Genomic DNA, 22,279 nt, shown 5'->3' with positions numbered 1-22,279 from the left:
CTGCTTTGTTTCATATCGCTCTAGGTGTACACTTGGTATCCCTTGCTCAAAATGCATGCAGCCAGAAGCTTTCAGATTTCTGGAGTTCGGAAAGCTTGAACATACATAATGAGATATCATGGGGTTAGGACTGAGGTCTAAGTGCTAAATGCATTATGTTTCATAAAGATCTGTACACGTAGCCAGAGGGTAATTTCACATTACTGTGGTGTCAGGTCGGTGCTCAGAGTTTCAGGTTGAGGCATCTTAGGATGCTTCCTCTGTATGTTTTTGGTTTGTATCCATTTGTGTTTTGATTACTTTTCTCTTTCTTTTAGCATTTTTATGTAACATTAGCCGTTAACATTTGCCTTCATTGCATGTGTGAGTGTGGGCTTGGTAGGCACAGGAGGTCGTTGCCCTGGGGACATGGCAGCCATCCTGAAGTGTGGTGCGTTGAGCCACTGTGAGTGCCAGGTGGGAGGAAACTTCTGTTGCTTCAAGCAGCAGCTTTCCCTCTGCCTGTTCTTTGGAGAGCTCATCTGTCTCTGGTCTGGGTACTGGGAATAGCATCATGAGTCTTCACGCTTGGCTGTATTCAGGAATACATGCCTTTGGCATCCTGCATCATGGTTCTCAGTTCTGGATGCTCTGTGTAATGTAGGTAATGAACGAGCTCCTCTTTTTCTGTGTCTTGTTGAACTTTGAACTTTGGGTGAGTCCTGATACCAGAAGCCCCATAGAGTCTTCACTCTGCCTTGTTAAAGCTTTCGAGACCCACAGTCAGATACCTTTAACTAGTGAACCCTGTCTTTGCAACTAGGGAGTTCTCTAATTCCCTATCCAACAGGCTGTTAAGTTAGCCTTTTATAATTCTGATGTAGTTATGTGAAATTCGAGAGAGCATTAAATCTAACTTTTTCTTACAGACAGAACCTCCACTGAACACACCAGAAAACAGAGAGTACCTTGCAGAAATCATGTTTGAATCATTTAATGTACCAGGACTCTACATTGCAGTACAGGTAAAAACAGTATTGTCGTTCTGATTCTCACAGTAATCCCAAGGCCTTCTGTGCTCAGACCAGGCTAGATGTTTCTCTTTTCTCTCACCCCATCACAGGTTTGAATCAAAGCACCATAAAGAATCTTGCCTGTAATTTATTTATTTATTTATTTATTTATTGTTTTTTGTTTTTGTTTTTTTCTTGGAAAGAGAATTTCTCTATGTAACCACAATGGCTGTCCTAGAACTTGCGTTGTAGACCAGGCTGCCCTCAGACTCACTGAGATCCACCCGCCTCTGCCTCCCAAGTGCTGGGATTAAAGGCTTGTGCCAGTACTGCCGACTCTGTAATTTATTTTTATATAACTACCACTGATGTAAAGTTGGTCTGGCTCTACAGTTTTCCCAGGTGGAGTCTTATGTGTTTGGGTGTCAAATTAGAGGTGTAGATGTGCTTTTTTGGTTTTTGTTTTTATTTTTTAAAGCGTTTTACACTTACTTTGGATCATTGTGAGTATAAGAAACAACAAACAAATAAAATGACAAGACAGCACAGAAGCATAACATCCACTGGAAAACAAAGTGAGCGCAAGCAATGATCCTACTACTTGGGAGGGCGAGCAGGAGGATCTAGGCCAGCCTGGGCTATAGCATGTGTTCTGAGGCAGGTCTGGGTTACGGAGCGAGACTCTGTCTCAACAACAGAGCAAACAAAAGCTAAAACAGAGTAAATGCCTTGGGAGAGCCCCTTGATTAGGCTCCATTAGTTCCATGAGCTCTTGCTCCAAGAGGCCCGGAGTTTCCGGGAGCTTCCAGAGCTCATCTCGAAGCTTCTTCTTCTTGGCTTACAGTTTTGTTGTTGCTTTGGTATATACAAGGGAGCTGGTTGGAGTCTTGAGGAGTAACTGAGCTGAGTCTTTCTCCAAAATTTCCTGCATAATAGTATATCCTTCTAAGAAAGAAGTGTTTTGTGGAGAGATGCATTTTGTAGGTGCTGTAGTCTCCCCGTAATGAATCATAGTGCCTGTTCACACAGTAAAGACTCCACCCATTCCCACAGAAGAAATCTACTAATTCTGTTCTCTCCTAAGGCATACATAGTGCAGGGAGGTACTCAGATACTGGATTTCATTATTGTTGTTGTTGTTGTTGTTATTATTATTATTTATACAGGACCTCACTCTATAGCCTACTCTGGGCTCAAACTCAGGGTGATCCTCCTGTCCTAACCTCTTGAGTGCTGTGATGAACTGTGTTTGCTACCATGTCCCACAAGGCCTAATGGTTCTTTAGATGGTCTATATGTCAACTTCACCCAGAATATGCTTTTCAAAAGTTTAAATTCCTGGGTTGGAGAGATGACTCAGTGCTTGATAGCACTGGCTGCTTTCCCAAAGGTCCTGAGTTCAATTTTCAGCAACCACATGGTGGCTCACAACTGGCTGTAATGAGATCTGGCGCCCTCTTCTGGCCTGCCTGCATACATGCAAGCAGAACACTGTACATACTAAATAAATCTTTTTTTAAAAAAGGGGAACCTTTAAATTCCTGTGCTCCATCTTGGCCTGGCCTGGCTTTGGGCTGGCTAGTTCCTTGCTGTAGCATGTCCTGTGCATTGCAGAGTGTAGAGCAGCAGCCAGCCTCCTCTCTGATAGTAATTGTTGATAGGGAGCAATGGCAGAAGTGGCCAGACGTTCTGTGAAGAGCAGAGCTGCCCCTGGCTGAGAACCACTGTCTTGTTCCTACCTGATCAAAGTTTCTGCATGGAGGTCTCATCACCTGTGAGAGAAGAGCTCCATGTGGGCCGAGTTAGGGAGAGTGCTTGCCCAGCACAAAGCCCTGGGTTTGATCCCAGGGAATCAAGAAATGACTGACAAGAAATCAAGTGTGGAAGAAGCTGTATGGTGGAGCACATCTGAATTCCTCGGATTCTCGAAGATTATGAGTTCAAGGCTATCCTTGGCCCATGATGAGTTTGAAGCCAGCCTAGGTTACATGAGACCCCCGCCTCAAACCACAGACAAATTCTGTGAACAAACAAACCAACCAACTAACCCAGGCTGTGTTTGTGGCTGCCCTTGGATCATCAGTAGATTAGAAGTGAAATCTTGGGATTTAGCAGTGGAATTCCATTTCACTGTTTCTTGCTTGTAAAACTTTGTTTTTGTCAAAAACCCAGCTTCATTTGAAATGAAAACTGGCATGCCAGTTGACTAGGTGGGCATTGTAGTTTGGGAGATGTGGAATGGGAAAAAGGGAGGTGTCTCAGACTCCTTAAGTATGAAACGTTCACTGCAGAACCTGAGACCCGTCAGTGATGGCTGCTGACCTTCCAGGTGCCATCTCTCTTCAGAGGGTGTTCAATGTCTCTCTCCAGGCAGTGCTGGCTCTGGCAGCCTCATGGACATCCCGGCAAGTTGGTGAGCGTACACTGACGGGGATAGTCATAGATAGTGGAGATGGTGTCACCCACGTTATCCCAGTGGTAAGCACAGGGTTCCTGTTTTACTCTCTGAGGCTTAACACCTGTCCTGAGGTAAGAGGAGAATTGAAAAGGGCAAGGCAAAACTCAACCCCCTCTGACTTTTTATGTGATGTACTTAAAAATGGCAATGGGATTCTCCCTCCCTCATTTCCTCCCTCCTTCCCTTCCCTTCCTCCCTTCTTTCCTTCATTTTCCTTCCTTCCTTCCCCCCTCCTTCTTTTCTTTTCTTCTTTCCTTTTTTTTTTTTTTTTTTTTTTTTTTAGAGACAGGGTCTCCCTAGTTGGCCTGGAACTCCCTGTGTAGATCAGGCTGGCTTTGAACTCACAGAGATTCATTTGCTTTCCTCGCAAGTGCTGGGATTAAAAGAGTATGTACCTGGTCTAGGCAATAGAAATTTAGAAAGCCTTGGAAGGTGTTAAGGAGTTCAAAAGATGGCCATGTTTGTGCCTTTGGCATTTTCAAAATCGTGGAGCAGATTCTGTAGTCATTCTCCCCCACCCCAAGGCTTCTGCAGTATTCCCACAGGTGCCGCATTGGTGTCCTGACTCTTCACTCAAGCTGCTGCAGCCAGACCTGGTTCTGGAGGCCAGAGCTGAGGGGCAGGGCATGCCCGTGAAGGGCTTGATCAGCTGGGGCTTTGGAGAACTTGCTCTTACCTCTGAATGTATTTAAGAGTTAAGAAAGAGAGAGCTCATGTTTTGACTGCAGAAGGCCATGCAATACCTTTGGGTCTTAAGACATTTAAGGCAGTGACTCCAAATTCCAATTTCAGGAGACTTTTGTGTCTTTCTTTTGGTCCAAGAAATTATTTAAAAATTATTCTTCTGAAAAATCAACTAGTGACAGTGGAAAGTCAGTCATTCCTGATCACTCCCCTTAGGTTCCTCAGTAACCATGGATACAATGTTAACTACAGTTATAAACACACACATAAATATATGAAGTTCCTTTTAAATTCTGATATTTTTGCTTTTGAAAAATAATATATGTATGTACATGTTTGCATGGGAGTGCATGCCATGATCATATGTAGTAGTCATAGGACGACTGGGGGACTCTGTTGATTCATTTTACCATGTGGGTTTCAGGTATCAGCTCAGGTCAAGCACCTTTATCTGCTAAACCATTTTACAGTCCTTAAGATTAAGTTCTTTTATATTTATTTATTTATTTATTTATTTATTTATTTATTTATTTATTTATTATACAATATTCTGTCTGTGTGTATGCCTGAAGGCCAGAAGAGGGCACCAGACCCCATTAGAGATGGTTATGAGCCACCATATGGTTGCTGGGAATTGAACTCAGGACCTTTGGAAGAGCAGGCAATGCTCTTAACCTCTGAGCCATTTCTCCAGCCCAAGATTAAATTTTGAAAAAAAAATTTGTAAAGGTTTATTTAATTATATGGATTTGTCTCTGTATTTGTTTGTGCATGTGAATGCAGGTTCCCCCAGAGGCCAGAGGCATCAGAATCCCCGGAACTGGAGTTAAGGGTGGTTGTAAGCTGTCGGATGTCAGTGCTGGGAACAGAACTTCAGCCCACTGCAAGAGCAATGCATAATCTTAACCACTGAGCCATTTCTCTGGCCCTTATACCTGTTCTGAAAATACAGATTAGGATATTAAAAAAATCCAAAGCTGAGTGAGGTGGCACATACCTGTAGGTGGATTTTTCTTTATGGGATACCAGCTCACAGAAAATGACATGGAGATTTATTATTAATTATGAAAGCTCAGCCTGTAGCTTAGGCTTGCTTGTTCCTAACTAGGTCTTATAAACTTAAACTAACCTATTTTTTATTAATCTGCATTCTATCATGTGGTTTTTACATCTGTCCCATTTCGTGTGTCTGACTTGTTCCGCATCTCTCTGTCTTCTCCACCCTTCTTCTTCCCAGCATTCTCTATGCCCGAGAATCCTGCCTAGCTATTGGCCATTTAGCTTTTAAACCAATCACAGTGACATATCCTCACACAGTGTAAAGGAATATTCCAAGCACATGCCTATAGTTCCAGCATTTGGGAGGTGAACACAGGTGGTTCAGAAGGTCATTCTGGCTGTATTCTGAAGTTAAGTTCAGCCTGGGATACGTGAGACCCTGTCTAAACCAAAGCCATGGATTCCGACATCTGCCTCCATAGGCACCTACATGTATGTGCACATCCACGCTCGTGCGTGTACGCACACAACTAACTAAAAATAAGCAAGCAAAAGCAAAACTAAGCCCAAACCAGGCAAAACAAGTACATTTCCTTTAATTGAGAAGCGATAGTCACAATTTTGGTTCAGTAACTGAAGGAGCGACATTCTGCTGCTTTTGTGTTTGCTGAAAGGCTAACACTGTGAAAGCCTTAATGGCCAGGAAGGACACTCCAAGTCTCTCTTACCCTTGCACCCCTGCCAATGTGTCTTCTCCACGGGAGGGGTGTGTGAGCCAGACCGGGGTCCTTCAGAGCAGTCTGGCACTCTGGCTCCCTGCTGTCCCTCTGATGCGGAGCAGCAGGGCAGCTGCAGGTGTGTGGCCCCAGACCTGTGTGCATTTGGTTCCCCATCACCCACACACTGTGGATGGCAAGGCAGATGCCTGTTCTTTAGTCACTTGTTCAGTTGTCCAGGGCCGCTCAGCACAGTGTGGCCGGAAACGTTAGAACCCAGGTAACTTTTCACCGTGTTGTAGTTTAGTTTTTTCCCCCGTTTACAAAAATTATTTGTTACTGAAAATTTGGGTAAAACCATAAACAATAAGAAAACCCATTCAGACAGCCACGTTATCAGCTGCACTGTCTGTCAAGCTTTGGTTAAGACACAGATATATGTAAATATATGTCCACATTTTAAATTGGGGTAGAATTTATACCATATAAATGATGCTAAAGTTATATTTTGCATATAAATTTAATGATACTTTTTTTCTATTACGGTCAAATAGTCTATGAAGAATAATTATCTAAAGCCATGGTGTGTGTTGACTGAAGTTTCTGTCCCACCCGGTCCTGCAGTCATTCAGTCCCAAAGAACTACACATAGGTCTACATTAGTTATAAACTGATTTGCCTAGTAGCTCAGGCTTCTTAACTCTTATAACATATATTAGCCCGTAATTCTTGTCTTTGTTAGCCACGTGGCTTGCTACCTTTCTCAGCGAGGCAGTCACTTGCTTCCTCTGTGTCTGGGACACGACTGCAGACTGCCCTTCCCTCTTCCCTGCATTCTCATTGCCCTGCCCTTACTTCCTGCCTGGCTACCGACCAGTCAGCATGTTATTAAATATAATACAGGTGACAGGATAAAAGACCATTGTCCCACAGCAGGTGTGTGGTCCTGAAGTGACCCAGTGCTGACTCTCCTGCTGCTGGTGTGTGGCATGCTGCACGCTCATTAGTGCTCATTTAGGAAATGGTGTGTGAGGCCGAGTGTGATTGTGAAGAGGCAGCGTGTAGGAAGGAAATATTTTAATCACCTGTCCGTGCCTCTTATCTCCATCTTTAATATTTTACAAATACCCGTACCTTGCAGAAAGGCCTAATTTTTTGTTTAGAAGTTAGGACCATGAGCCAAAAGCCCAGAAGCCTTGGGAAGGCGGTCCTTGCAGCTTATATGTGTGTGTGGGGCTCCATCTGCATGCGTGCCGAGATCGCACACCTGCAGCGTGGAGCAGTAGCTCACCTCCGTGCCCTCTCTTTCCTTGGGCCTTGTGGCCCGGAGACCATGAAGTGCTAGAGTGCGAACCCGACCATCAGTCCCCAGTCTGTATCTCTGCAGACAAGCTGGATGGGTAGCAGGCTTGTGGCTTGTGTGGCAAGCCTGCACCCACAAAAGGTCAGTGGGGGGACTGTAGTGCTGCGGGCATTAGCAGACATGCCTTCAGTAGCTAAGGAAGGCGGCAGGGCGGCAGGGCGGCAGGGAGAATGCAGAGCCTGGCCTCACCAGTCTGCAGAGGCACTGGCTGGTCAGCAGGGAGAATGCAGAGCCTGGCCTCACCAGTCTGCAGAGGCACTGGCTGGTCAGCAGGGAGAATGCAGAGCCTGGCCTCACCAGTCTGCAGAGGCACTGGTTGGTCAGCAGGGAGAATGCAGAGCCTGAGCCTCACCAGTCTGCAGAGGCACTGGCTGGTCAGCTTCTTTAAGTCATTTTTCAGTGTGCTGAGTGGAACCCTTCGTTGAATTTGTAGTATCTGCCGTAAGGCACATATCCGGCAGGCAGGGTTTTGTTCCATCTACACTATAAATGTCCTCAGAGTATTTTCTCCACACTAGGCTGAAGGTTAGAAGTCTGGATCCAGGGGGCTGGAGAGATGGTTCAGAGTTAAGAGCACTGACTCTTCTTCCAGAGGTCCTGAGTTCAATTCCAGCAACCACATGGTCGCTCACAGCCATCTTATAATGAAATCTGGTGCCCTCTTCTGGGGTGCAGGTACACATGCAGGCAGAATACTGTATATGTAATAAATAAATAATCTTTTTAAAAAAAGTTGGGATCCAAGTTGTTTTGGGACCACAGGCCTTTGTACCAGGCCTGTCACTGACTTTGAATTAGGAGTTTTACAGTTGGTTTATAGCACATAGACAGTCTTTCCTGTCTAGTTAGAAGAAAACATGGCTTCTCTCAGACAGCATTATCTTTTAGAAATGAACCAAACCTGTGCAGTTTCTCTTGTGTTCCTAATGAAAACAACGTTTTGGTTGCTTATGGAGATTCAGGTTATTGGAGTCATTTAGAATTTTAAATATTAATAGAACTGCAGATGCAGTCATTTAAAAGGACCTTAGGCGCTGAGCCTCATGAATGGGAGCCCTTACACACTAGTTCAGTAACCAGAGGGGAGGCTGGGAAGGTGTGGCTGGGAACCTCCTGGGTCCAGTTGGCTCTGGACTGTGGTTACTGATATGGCTGTCCTGCTTCCTCTTATTCTCCAGGCAGAAGGTTATGTAATTGGAAGCTGCATCAAACACATCCCAATTGCAGGTAGAGATATTACGTATTTCATTCAACAGCTGCTAAGGGAGAGGGAGGTGGGAATCCCTCCTGAGCAGTCACTGGAGACCGCAAAAGCCATTAAGGTAAAAACAGAAGGGACCCTGGCTGGTTTGGGGGTGAGAGAGAAATGGTGCTTGGACGTTCCCTCGATGCCCATCATCCCCCTCCTGCTCCCTTCCTGTCCCCGAGAGTGTGGCCTTGACTGTCTTACCAGTGAGTTCAATGTGCAGGGAACTTGAGGTTCAGTGCGCTCTTCTACACAGAGAGCGACTTGATAACGGGTGTTGAGCCACCGGCGTGTGCAGTAGAGCATCGTTTAATTGGAGCCTAATTAAACAAAACCTTCAATTAGCTGCACACTGCTTCCACATCTCCTTCCATGCTTCCTTTTGGAATCAGGAGCAAGTCACAGCAGCAGCGTGGCTGTCAGGAATCCCGGGGTGCCTGCCTGCCTTTGTGCCCTGAGAGTGCACCTCAGAACCAGGCCAGTCTGAGTCTTAGCATCCTTGAACACAATCCCCCTGCATGGCTCCAGACCTCGGTTCAGCACTAGACCAGTGACAGGAATCTTTAATAACAAAAGAACCAAAGTGGTTCTTTGGTCATTATTTAGAGTATCTACTTGACCTGGCTGTCTTTGTATTGCTCTGTGTATAGCAGTTACAGAGCCTTTTAAAGGAATTTTCTTCTCAGCTATCAAACTCAAAGCATGAAAAAAAATGAGAATGAAGGAGATTCTTAAGAGTCCAAGGCTGATTATTCTATAGAGTGAAGGAGGAAAGGTTCTGTTTGGATCTGGAGAAGAGTCTGAGGTGGGGTGTGACGTGTGACCTTAAGTATCTCCTTTCTCTGGTTTTGAGGTTCAGGGTAGTTGTGTGTGTGTGTGGGGGGGTGAGGGTTATCCCCCCTGCTGTTTTCCTCTCAGCTGAGCATCTCCCGAGGCTGGTTGAATACAAGGATGCATGAGACAAGATTTCCACATTTGGCTGATACTCGTTGAAAACCGTCCTTTCAGGATGGGGCAGATATCAGGCAGGATCCTACAAAAAGGGCGCCACTAACCCCTGCCTCCTGGGCCTGGACCTTCCAGGACTGGGGAAACTCTCCGTGCTAAAGCGAAAGGTGGAGCTGGTCCCTTCTCCATTGTGGAGAGGTTTGTCAAGTGTCCCAAGACTTCCTTGTAGGCTAAAGTGTTCTCGTTTCCCTTAGCCTCTCTTTTCCTTTCTTCAGTGGCGGCCATCTCTTAGCAACCCCAGTGCTCCTGCCTGATCCTGCTTTTATTCTGTAGTATCTGCTATCCTGCGTTGTTTACTTACGTCAGTGCTAGGTTATTTCTGACTGGGATCTAAGGATTTCGTTGACTGTATCTCCAGTGTTGATTAAGTGACTTAGAACACATGACCAGCAAGGTACAATCTCAGGCACGTTGCGGGCCAGGGGTCTCCCTGCAGGCAGACGTCTAGCGGAAGCTAGAGGGCACTCCCTCTGTATCCCACCCACGCGCACACACGTTAGGATATGGTTGGTTACTGTACTTTACAGTAGGCGAAGCTTAGTTTGCTGATCCAGACATGGGCAGTGGTGAGAAGGCACCGGAGAGGGAGCCCGAGAGAGCCCGAGGGAGCCTGTAAAGCCTGGATGGAGACAAGGTGCTGATGTTTACAGAGAGGTATTATTGCAGACAATATGGCAACAAAATTAGGTGGACTTGTTAGTGATGAATAACCAAGTTGCAGAAAAAGCAGACTTACTTGCTCAAGCTCAGTCATGTCTGAGCTGAAAGACAGCGGGAGAAGAGCTTGACAGTCCAGCTACACGGGTTACAGTGTAGCAGAGGTGGACTCAGCTGTCTGTAATGTGTGGGTTCCTGTGTATTTGGCAGAGGGCAGAGACTGGCGGTTACTAATGCTTGGCGATGTCTTTTTGTGTATACACAGGAGAAGCACTGTTACATTTGCCCTGATATTGTCAAAGAATTTGCTAAATATGACATGGATTCCCGGAAGTGGATCAAACAGTACACGGGAATCAATGCGATCAACCAGAAAAAGTTCATTATAGATGTTGGTTATGAAAGGTTCCTGGGACCTGAAATATTCTTTCACCCTGAGGTAAGAGCTGTCTCTGAGGCTGCAGAGTACAGTGCATGTGGAGCAATGCTGCCCCCTAGTGGGCACCAGGAGCAGCTCTCAGTACAGGGGCCCAGAGAGCATGCGTGGCTGCCTGGTTTGCCTTGCCATCGACTTACCTTTAACACTTAAGGCTCCTTGAGATGAGGAAAACTTTGAATAGCAATAGAAGAAAATGGATTTGAAACTGACCTTAAGGGGTCGGTGGTAATCTAAGTCACTAATCCCGGATACTGGTGTACTCTGGCCCCTGCATGGAAGTGGGATTAGGACAGAGTCTGTCCAGCTCTGTGACTGTCCTAAACCAGTGCATGACCAGCTGGTGAATGACTGGATGTCACCTTCTTCCTCCGAGACCTTGGAGTACACACTGGGTTTTGAAGTGTATTTGGAGTTGACATGTTCATACTCTCGTAAAGGGGTTTATTTGTTTGCTCGCCGTGACTGTGGCAAGGGCTGTTCGGTTCTAACATCACTGCCATCACTATAGCATGTTTTCCTCTCAAAGCCTGGTTAACTATTTTGTTGTACCAATACTCACAAGTGTAATTCTCATTGCGTGCCTGTAGCTGGTGTGTGTGCCCTCCCCTCTCTCTGACTGATGTGAGGTGCTGTGCTCTCCTTAGCAGGGCTGCCTGTCCTGGTGACTGATGGGTACTTTTCCTTGGCTAACCACACACATGTCATGTTCACATCGCTCCACGCACATGTGGTCGGCCTTTGATTTTCATGCAATGAACTTTCAGTTCTAGGGAACTGTGTATTTGTTGGTTACCTTTAAAGAAATGTAGCTGAGGGGCCTGGAAGCATGCCCCCGTGTAACGGCATGGACTGCTTTTGCAGAGGATCCCAGCTCGGTTCCAGCACCAGTGCATACGGTATTCATGTGCACAAACCCACACTCAGACACACTCACCTACACATATAATTAAAACAAGAGTTTTAAAAACAAAGTCTTAAAATGTCATCTGAACAAAGCTTGTGTTATTTGAAGAAAATGTATAATGTTTCTTTTCTATCTTTATAAAATTTAGTTTGCCAACCCAGATTTCATGGAGTCCATCTCGGATGTTGTTGATGAGGTTATACAGAACTGTCCCATCGATGTGCGCCGGCCGCTGTATAAGGTAAGGTGCCTTGTTTGTTCCCGTGTTAAGATTTCAGCTCCCGATGATGTGTGCCGTCATCCGTGCTCCCGCTCCTGGGCCTGCTCCAGTGCGGTGACGGAGAGCTCTTTGTCAGAGGAGAGGAGCGGGATGTTCGGGAATATGACACCACCAACCGAGGGGTTTTTAAGACTCTTCCTCCTTCCTCACCCTCCTTCCCCTTCTTCTTGAACCCAGGCTGGCCCAGGTTTAGAACCTGTGACTCTTCTGCCTCCACCTCCCTAGCACTAGGCTTTCAGGCCCGTGTCTCCATGCCTGGCTTGAGCTATCTTTTCTTCTTATCTGGCAAACTGGATCTGAAGGTAGACAGTCTGAGCCATATGTACTGATTGTAAGAGGAAGGTGTGCCCCCTTCCTGCTACCTGGGAACTGCTCTTATTCGTCCATGGGCATTTAGGGTCCGTCAGTGCTGGGGTAGCATGACAGTGAGGGCTTCTAGTGGGACAATCAGATCAAGTAAGAATGTGAATTTTTTAAAAGAATTCTTTTGTTGTCCAGAATTGTAAAACTTGAAATAAGAGGAATCTAATAATTATTGCATAAAAGGAAATATTGCTGACAGCCAGTTAGCAAGAGCAGAAATCACTCCTTCATCTCCAGCTAACATTTGCATGCATGCATCAAGCCTTTGACACTCAGCTTCATGATTCCATATTGCACTCTGCACACGTGGACATCTGCATTTTAAACAGAGAAAGGTTCTCGGTCGCAATGAAGTAACTACTGCTCCACTCCACAGTAGATCCTACACACCTTTTGAGAGACGGAGGTAAATCCACTACATTCCCACGAGGAAGTCTCTGGTAGGAAAGCAGCTACTGGCCTGCAGCTCATATGCATGTACTTTACAGTTCTGAGTGATATATGTTAAACAGTTAATAGGAAGCAGCAGGAAAGATAAGCTAAATAGACTGGGTTTACGTTAGATGCGTGTGTTGCTGTGTTGCTCTTCAGTGTCGCTCATGTGGCTGTGTGGTCTTGGTGAAGGCTGGGAACATACAGTGCATAGCTGCAGGAAAAGTGAATCAGCTCTGCTGAGTGAGAACTGCACTAATGCAGCCCTTGGGCTGCGGTGGCCTTGGAGCTCATGCAGACCAGCCCTTAAAGCATGGTGACCCGGAATGGAAAGGTGAAGGGCAGAATGGGCTCAGGGGCCTTGTACTTAGGTCTTGTTGTGTTTATTTTATTAAGGAATTTCTCAGTTTCTTAATCTCACTGATTCAAACTAAAGGTAGTTTGAATGAGGCAGCACTCACCTGCACGAACCTCCTTTGAATCTGGTAGCGTAGCTGGAATGCCCTTTCCATTTTGGAATTACTCAATTATTAAGTAACACTGCAGAATGTGCTAACCCTGAACTCAAGAAAGCTTCCTGAAATAGCAAGACAAGGATGCACATGGCCTCTGCGGCATACTAGGTCACGTGCAGACAGTTCCTAGAGGGTGGGGTTGGCCCAGCAGATGAGGGCCTGGGTCAGGTGTGCTGTTAGAATTAGGGAGTGAAAGTGGCTTATGCGGAAGAGGAGGAAGTGGGTGTTGGGCTAGGAATGGGGATGTCTTCTGCAGGGGATGTTGTGGTGGCAGTGGCGTTGCTCTGACCTGAATCTCCCCCATCCCCCTCTATGGAGAGTCCACTTAAAATTCCATCTGCTTTTTAGTTTTTTGACAGGGTCTCATACTATAGGTCAGGCTGACCTGGAACTCACTGTGTAGCCTAGTTAGGCTTCAGATTCATGGGGATTATTCCATCTCAGCTCTCAAGCCCTGGATGACAGGTGTGAGCCACCAAATCCAGCTTGCATCTGTTTTCTAGACATGGCTGATTAGCTACCTTGGCCCCTCCAAAGCTGTATAGAGGTGATCCTTGTTTACAGTTTTGTCCGCAATTCTGGTACTCTTCTCCAGGCTGCCCTAACCGTGAGTGCTGAGGTACAGCAAGGATGTCAAAGTCTGACACTAACCATGGTACCCTGATAGCGGGAGATAATATGAGATGTTAATTAGCTATATATGTCTCTTTAGAGTTTCTGTCTCTCTCTTGCTCTCTGGATCTGACATATGGTGAACTACATCTCCAGCCTTTGGTTTTTCAATAATGCTGTCCTTGAACTTGCAGTTCTCCTGCCTCAGCCTCCTGAGTATTGGGATGGCAGAAGTGCACTACCGTGCCCCAGGGCTGTTCCTACAGTGGTTGTGGAACAAAGAGTAGAAGTGGGGATTGGCCAGCTACTGTAATTATCTTGGGTAGTGGCAGGAGTACAAGCTAGCCTTTTCTATGGGCCATTTACTTAAAGGAGTTGAGAGCAGAGTCCATTGTGGTTAGGGTCAGGATTGACGGAGGACTGTAATGGAAGCATGGTGTCAGAAGAGACTCCGAGTAAAGGCCGAGACAAGTCACCCGTGAATAACTATGTGGGGGTTGCATTCCCTCATTAATTAATTAATTAATTGGGTGTTTCTGTGTAGCCTAGGTTGGCCCTGAACTTTCAGTCCCTCTGATTGTTGGATTATATGTATAGTATTTGCTAATTTTGAAAGTGTCAGTTTTCATTAGTCCTGTGCCGAGAGTAACCACGTGACTGGAAATGTGTGACTGAGTTTTTGTGTCTTGTTACTTTTCTAGGTCCTGTTAATGTTCAGAAGCAACCTTGAGCTTCTTCCATCTGAACAGATTGTTTTTGAAATTATATTATTAACCATAGGCCTGAAATCATTTAATAAATAGCTGTGATGCTCTGAGTATGTTTATTGCTGGTGGCTGTGTCCGAGGAGCAGCAGGTGGCAGTTGAAGTTCAGGTGTCAGCCACCAGGAGGCGCATCTCTGATGGGTGAATCTTGGATAGCAAGGCCCCACCAACACAGACTCCAGAATAGCTTTGCTTCTCTACTGTGCCTTTACACATTTGCTGCTGCTGTCCTTCTCTGGTATCTGGCATGGTGTGAATGGGCGTGGGGAGATCCCCACTGCCTGTAGTGTAGGGTGTTTATCTCGTGGGAGCATCCCGTTCTACTGGATTACCTGTGGATAATTAGGAAGAGGATTCCTCCCTAAGCTGTACCATCTAGTTGATAATAATGCTGGTTTATACAGAGTTTGGATGTACTTTCCTTGCTAGGGCTGGTTGTTGATCAAAGATGATGATAAATTCAGTGTACCCACTCTTGCCCTCAGTCTCCTGAAGGAAGTGGGTATGCACCCTAAAGATTTAAAGATTTAAAATAGAGCTGGCTAATACTTTTTCGTATATGAAAGTTTAGATTTCTGTTTCCTTTAAGGGTCCTTGTGAGATTACCTTTCAGGATAAGTAATAAAGTGATTGGTCCTTTCTTTGTAACGCAAAATGCAGCCTGCCAGTGAAGAAACACTTTGTTTGCTTACGCTCTCCTACTCCACAGCAAGTTGCTTGGGTGTGAATGTACGTGGGTTCTTAGGCTAATTTGTTTTTCACCTGTAATATGTAAAATGTTTAATCATGTAAAAGATATGGGAAAAATGCTGTTTTTTAACTTGTGTTCATTGTAATCATTCACTTGAAAAACAGAATGTAACCACATTGTAATTTTTATATTGCCTGAAAGATTTTAATGAGGTATATAAGCTGTAGGGAAAAGAATAAAGATAGAGTTAAAATGAGTTAGGAGGAAGCCGGGTGGTGGTAGTGCACGCTTTTTTAACCCAGCACTTGGGAGGCAGAGCAGGTGGATCTCTGTGAGTTCGAGGCCAGCCTTGTTTATAGAGTCACAGGACAGTCAAAGATACACAGAGAAAATCTGTCTCAAAACAACAACAACAAAAGGAATGAGAAAGTTAGAAGGAAAACATTGAGAATGAGAGAAGGAATTCACTAGGAAACTAAAGACTAGAGAGTGTAAGAGAAGGATAAAGAAAAGTCTGAAGGAAGCCATCAAGAGAGTGTGTGAGTGTATTTTCCCTTCACCCCCTCAGATAAAAGGTCATAGTGCGCTGACTATGTGGATCCCCCGGCCCTGCTGCTGCTGGAGGCTGCTCCCCCCCCCCCCCCCCCCCCCCCCCCCGGGCAGCCATAGTATGTGTTGAAGACCTGGATTAAGCATTTGCCCATGGCCGCTCCCTGTGGGGCTGCTGTTCCTGTCTCCACATCACAGGCAAACTGAGACAAGCCTCAGCTCAAGGCCCATCCCTGCAGTTCTGTGTTAGTGAGGCTTCTGCATGCAGGGAGTCTGCAGCACACTGTATCTTTGAACTTGGGTACATTTGGGAGAGTCATGTTAACTGCTAAATGGCAAGGGTGGATTTTGAGCCAGATCCCTGTGTCTTGAAAAAGTTAGGCCTCTCCCACTTTGTTACATGGCACATCACAGAAGAGGCGGTGCAAAGGAAACCGAGTCTTTTTCTCCCTAGGTAACCACTCCTTGGCTGACAATCCAGTTTGTGCCAGTAACTAGTGTCCTACCGGCTGCCTTTGCATGAGAGAGAAGAGAGTAGATGTGCAGATGGTTGTCTTATTCGGGTTTTCTAGTGCTGTGGTAAACACCGTGACCAGAACCAGCCTGAAGAGTGAAGAGTTTATTTGGCTTATGTGTCTCAACCACATAAGGGAAGCCAGGGCAGGTGCTCAAGGCAGGAACCTGGAGGCAGGAGCTGATGCAGAGCCTATGAAGGTGTACTGCTTACTGGCTTGCCCCTCCTCGCTCAGTCCGCTTTCTTACAGTAGCCAGGACCACCAGCCTAGGGGCCGCACTACCTCCAGTGAGCTCGGTCCCCCATATCAGTCAGTCAAGGAAATGTACCCCAGGCCAATTTGGCACAATCTGAGGTTTTCTCAGTTGAGGTTCTCTCTTCTCAAATAACTTTAGCTTGTGTTGACATCAAAGCCAGTTATCCCAGCAGTAGTGGGGGGGAGGGTAGGTAGGCTGGCAGGCAGACAGGGTTGGGGTTGCTAGTTGTTATTGCAGCTTTGGGATTGATATAGAATTCAAGTCTCAATGAAGTTGGGCACGCTTTCTGTCATTTATCATGGAGCTGAACTCTGCATGAGAACAGAGAGTCAAATGGGGCTGCCCTCTGCTTTGTCTCCTGAGACATTCATTAATGTAGACCAGATTCTGACGTGGAAAACGAACCTCGGGGCTGAGCTGTGGAGATTTTTGTCTTTCTCATGGCGGTGTCCATTGTGGAACCTGAGTGGGCTGTCGTCCTTTGTGACTCCTTCAGGAAGCTGCCACTCTTGGTTGCTGCTGCAGGATAGGCAGCCCTCGGGTCGCTTTGTTCTCTCTGGAAGTATTTGGTGGGCACCACAGCTTCTACAGTCACTTAAGAAAGGGACTCTTTCGAAAGCCAGGGCTGTGAGGAGTAAACTGAAGTTTACTATTGAGATTTACAAATGCCCACTTGCTATGTGTTAATCCATACCAGTGCAGCCACTAGAGAGGTTCTTTCTCTATGGAAATCTCAAACCAGGAGTTGGCCAACATTTTCTGAAAAGGGCCAGATGGGAAATCTTTTGGCTTTGCGGAGCCATATGGTCTTAGTTGCATTCACTCCATTCTGCCAATGCTGCTGTAGACAATATGGGCACCACCAGAAGAGGCTGGCTTCCGTAAAACGTTATTTACAAAAAACAGCAGGCAGCTTGCTATAGACAGTTGAGTCTAGTTCCTAATTGTAGTGCTCTCTACGCTTTTGAGAGGTAGGTGGGACTTCTTTGCGGCTGGCTGCGTGTGCAGGTGTGTGTTTAGTTCATGAGCCAGTCAGGGCCGTGTCTAGAGAAGACTCTGTGAAATCATGGCTGCCGGGCTTGTGGCACTCTAGGGTTTATGACTTTGACTGGCACTGCCCAGTGAGAGCTGCAGGATGCTGAGGCAGCACTTCTGCTCCCTGGGTATTTGGAAGTGGTCAGTCCTCTGCCCAGATGGACCCACACTGTGTGGGATGGAGGAAGCGTTCTTTGGAAGCAGCATCCTGGAGCAACGATGTTTTACTGTGATGCTTTGCTCCTGTGTGGGGCACGCTCTATCTGGGACCCTTCCTAGCTCCTTCTCCTGAGTGTGGGCAGAAGCTTGCCATGAAAATTATCCTTCTACCTCTTTCTCAGTGGCTAAATGTACAGATAGTAGGTGTGTGAGTATATAAATCAAATATGTAAGAAAACACACTGAGTAATCTGTACCATACCCGGATCTCTTTCTGTGCATAGCCAAACACCTGCAGGGGTCTCTAGGGGATGCCTCTCTTTTATTCTTGCCCCCAGGTGCTTGCCTTCTCCAGGACCAATGTTGGACCCATTCTTGCCAATACCTCAGGTCCCCTTCACACCGAGGCAGCAATCAGTGGATCAGAATGATAGGGAGCATGGTCTGGGCCAGGGAAACTCAGATTAGAACAGGAAAAGAACACATCTTCTGGGCCATGATGGATTACCTGACGGGTAGGGCTGCCCTCTCCCAGGACTGAGGCAGCTGGGATCCTGACCTCATCCTCCCGTGTGTCTTCCCTCTAGTCTTAGGACTTTATCTCGGCCAGCTGTTTCCAACCTGTGGCCGGAGACTCCTTTGGGTGTTGAATGACCCTTTCACAAGGGTTGCCTAAGACCCCCGGAAAACACAGATATTTGCACCAAGCTTTATAACAGTAGCAAAATTACAGTTATGAAGTAGCAGCAAATGATTTTATGGTTGGGGGTCACCACAACATGAGGAGCTGCATCATTAAAGGGTCGCAGCATCAGGAAGGTTGAGCACCGCTGATCTCGACAATAGGGGCGGACACAATGACAAGAAGGCGACCACAGAGAGCTCCTGGGAAGGAGATTGGAGCAAGCTCTGTGGTACTCTCTTCAGCACCAGAGGGCTCCTTCCCCTTCCCTGAGTAATCCAGACCTGTAGGGCCAAAATCTTGGTGGCCTACAGGGGTTTATTATGATCTAGTGAGGAAGAGGCAGCTCACTTTAGATTGCTGGAAGACCTGATGCTTTCCTGGCCTCCAGCCAACAACTTGGCCAGGCTCTCAGACAAGAAGAAAAAAATGGCAAGAATGAAGATGGTTCTGAAAATGTGGACCGTTTGCTCATCTCTTTTGAGGGGGTATTAACATAAAATCTGTGTATGTTTAAGGTATAGCCAGGTTGATCTGATGTATGTGTCCATTGCAGAGACCTGCCAAGTTAACTGACTTACTCCCTACCTCGCGTAGCTTCCCGTGTGTTCAGGTGTTGGGATGCTTGTACAGTCTACCTTGGTGTTAACAGAAGCCTGTGTCCTGCCCCAGAGAGCCTCATGCAGCTGGGCCCAGGCTAGAGTGGAGGGGGGCACCTGCGTATGAAAAGCATTTCTAGGGCTTAGCTAAGTTGGCAGCTGCTGTCAGCAGCTGGTCCTTTCTTGGATGATCTCGTATTTAGTAATTTGTCTGCTCTGCATGAAGGTGGAATAGTTACAGTTGCTCTCTCATGGAACTGGTTTGTGAGGTGCCTTGGGTGCCTGCTGGTACTAGGCTTATTGTTAAATTTAAGGAGATTCAATATGTATGTGGTGGTGTTCTTCAGGAATTGATCAAAAAGCCAAAAAAAAAAAAAAAAAAAACCAAAATAACGAACGGGAACCGCTACAAGCTAAATGTCATTAAAGTGAATCATACAGTTATGGCAATTGAGGAATGAGCAGATTGCATTTAATTAGAGAGGATCAAGACGGGCTTTGAGGAGGTGTCTTCTGAGCCTGTCAGACCTGGCCTGTGGAACTGGTAGGGGAGAGGCTGGCCTGGCATAAGACCCTGAGCATTGAGTGGGGACTTAGGGGTGCATAAGGAATTCATCCTTTCTGAAGCCTGGGGTGCAGTGGGGTGGGAGAGGAGCAGTAAGAGGATGTCTGCCGTCCTGCTGTGGCCCTGGAGTGGAGGCTGGGAAAGTACCCTGTCTGTTCTGTCGTCAAGAAGTGAGAATGCATCTCGATAATGCTCACGGTTGGTTTTTTGTAACCAGTGGCTTGAGTCAGGTCTGTTGTAGTAATTATCTCAGTGCCTTCTAAATCAGAACAGCATGGGGCAAAGTAAGTGAGCTGTGTACACTGTTTATTAATGCTGAATGGTTCTGATATCTTCAACAGTTGAAACAGAAAATTAGAAAACATATTTACCAACAGCGTTTTTATCCTTTTTCTTCCCCTGTCCTTCAGTTCTGGGGATCAGATACGGGTCATTCTAGACAGGCACTGCACTAAGTGAGCTACATCCCAGCCCACTGTCCTTTCCAAATAGTCCTTTTCCAGGTGAATCTTTGAGTTCACGGCCTGGTTTACGGTTTACAGAGCAAGTTCCAGGACAGTCAGGTCTTTACAGAGAACCTGTCTTGAAAAAACCAAAAGCAAAAGCAAAACCAAACAAAACCAATCATTTGGGTCTAGAGATATGGCTCATTAGTTAAGAGCATGCACTGCTTTTACATAAGACCCTGCACAGTGGGTGGCTCACAGAAGCTCGCACCCCAACTCCAGGGACTCCAGTGCCCTCAGCTGGCCTCTGTGGGCACCTGCACATATGTATGAACATACACATAGAGTGTGCACATACATACACATAACTACAAGAATACAATAGATCCTTATGTTTGCAGGGCCAGGAGTGTGTTGTGGTGGAAATGGATTTGGCAACCCTGGACCTGATGTGTAGACATGGTAGTGAGCAAGGAACCCGAGATGTACAAAGAGCCAGATCACATGGGGCGTGGAGGAGAGGGGTGACCTACTGCGTGCTGGCTGTGACTCTTAGGCAAGACCAGACTTGGCATGGATTTAGATTGAGTTTGTCCTGTGTCCTGAGGGTCGCCGAGGATTTTGGAATGGTTGTGCAGTGGCCTAAGCAGAGAAGCAGAAGCAGGGCTCTTCCTTCCTCCTCCCCTATCTCTGTTCTTTCTCTTCTCTTTCCTTCCTTCTCTCCACTCTCTCCTCCCTTCTCCCCCACAGTGAAATCACTATAAGATGTATGTTTTTTTTTTTTTTAAGACGTATTTTAAGGACGTGCATAAGGATGGGCCGTGGAGCTGCCGAGCCTGGAATTTGTAGAGCAGGCTGGAAACTCAGGCAGGCACTGCTACTGCATGTTGGGATAGAGTCCCATCCTGGGGACACCCCAGACTGCCTTCAGCTGACTGGGTCATCACCTTCCACAGCATGTCACTTACTGCACGCGGCACCTGAATTCGTGTTTGGTTCAGTCACCAGGTGTGATAGTGTAGCCAGTCAACATACAAAATTAATCACCCTAGAAGCCAGGAGAGTCTCAGAGAGAATGCTGGACGGGTGACTGTCCCTGGGCCTGCCAGGTGGCACTGTCCCCACAGAACTAGCTTTGAAAGGGGAGTTGTGCAGAGGCCAAAGTAATGCAGTTGAAGGAAGCTAAGAGATGGGGCAATTCCTGCACGAATTGTCACTGGTGGTGACGGCCCCTAGAGCAGCCCTGAGCAGTTGCTTGGATTTCAACAGGGACAGGTTGGGCGCCACACAGTTGTGTGTCACTCAGGTGTGTGCTCAAACTCTGTGCACTTCAGTTGTCAGTTGAACCTGGAGCTGCCGTGACATCTAAACTGCAAGAGAGGAGACGCAGCCTGTCTCTCTGTGTTTGTTTTTTCTTCACTACAGGGAATGGAACCGATGGAACCCCCCACATGCGGTGTGTGCAAGTGTTCCCCTTTTCGCCTGTGCTAGGGATTGAACCTAGCTAGGGCTTTGTATATGCTAAGTATTGTACCATTGAGCTACATTCTCAGCCCCTTAATTTTTTTGAGACAAGGTCCCATTAAGCTGCCAAGGGTGGTCTTGAATTTGCTCTTGGCCCAGGCAGATCTTGCTTGCAATCGTCTTTCCTCAGCCTCCAGAGTCGCTGGAATTGCAGTAGTAGCTGGGATTGCATGGGCCGTTAACATTATACCTGCAGTTACACATCATGGCTCATAGGTGGCGCCGTGTACCCATCAAACGGAATTAGGAATGCCTCAAGCCTGAGATGCATTGATGTGAACAGGAGCCGGCAATTTGGTTATTTTTGATATTGTGTTACTTTTTCAAGCAGGTAGAAGGTGGGACTTAGTGCCTGGAGCGTGGCCAGCCCCCCTCAGAGAGCTATGCCCCCAGTCCATATTAGGGGCTAGCAAATGAACTTGCTAGTGGTACAGATTTTATTTTAAACCTTTCTGACTTAAACTTCAGGAGACTGACAGGTTATATGTGTGTCTAATGTTGTGCCCTGGCATTCTCTACCAGCAGAGAGAAGGGGCCTTTCCATGTGCAAAGATAACTTCAAATGGAGACCTTTTGGCAGGGAGGTAATTGCATAACCACACTTGAAAAAAATCTAGACAAGACATTGGGTTTCATGATCACTTGACACCCTCACATGGTGCAAAGGGACACTGTACATGGAGCCAGAGCCACTGGAGCAGGGGGCGTAACAGAGGGAGGCAGGTGGCCAAAGCATTAGGTGTAAAAACCTTCTTCATCATAGGAAGTTTAGACGCCGTAGGGGCGCAAAGGTCATTATTCTCATTTAAAATGCATACTCAAATT

General features: G+C 46.5%; 1 protein-coding gene across 1 annotated transcript in view; it reads left to right on the top strand.

The window, feature by feature from the left end:
* The window catches only part of Actr3b (actin related protein 3B), a 55,747-nt gene that overhangs the window by 14,349 nt on the left and 19,119 nt on the right, over positions 1-22,279 (top strand). The window contains exons 3-7 of the mRNA XM_038320001.1: positions 909-1,004; positions 3,363-3,470; positions 8,391-8,534; positions 10,389-10,562; positions 11,615-11,707. Of these exons, the coding sequence (XP_038175929.1) occupies positions 909-1,004; positions 3,363-3,470; positions 8,391-8,534; positions 10,389-10,562; positions 11,615-11,707 (615 nt within the window). The remainder of the gene's footprint in view (positions 1-908; positions 1,005-3,362; positions 3,471-8,390; positions 8,535-10,388; positions 10,563-11,614; positions 11,708-22,279) is intronic.

The sequence above is a fragment of the Arvicola amphibius genome, chromosome 2, assembly GCF_903992535.2.
Source record: "Arvicola amphibius chromosome 2, mArvAmp1.2, whole genome shotgun sequence".
Taxonomy (NCBI): Eukaryota; Metazoa; Chordata; class Mammalia; order Rodentia; family Cricetidae; genus Arvicola; species Arvicola amphibius.
Note: the sequence above shows the minus strand (reverse complement) of the source record. Positions and strands in the feature narration are given on the sequence as shown.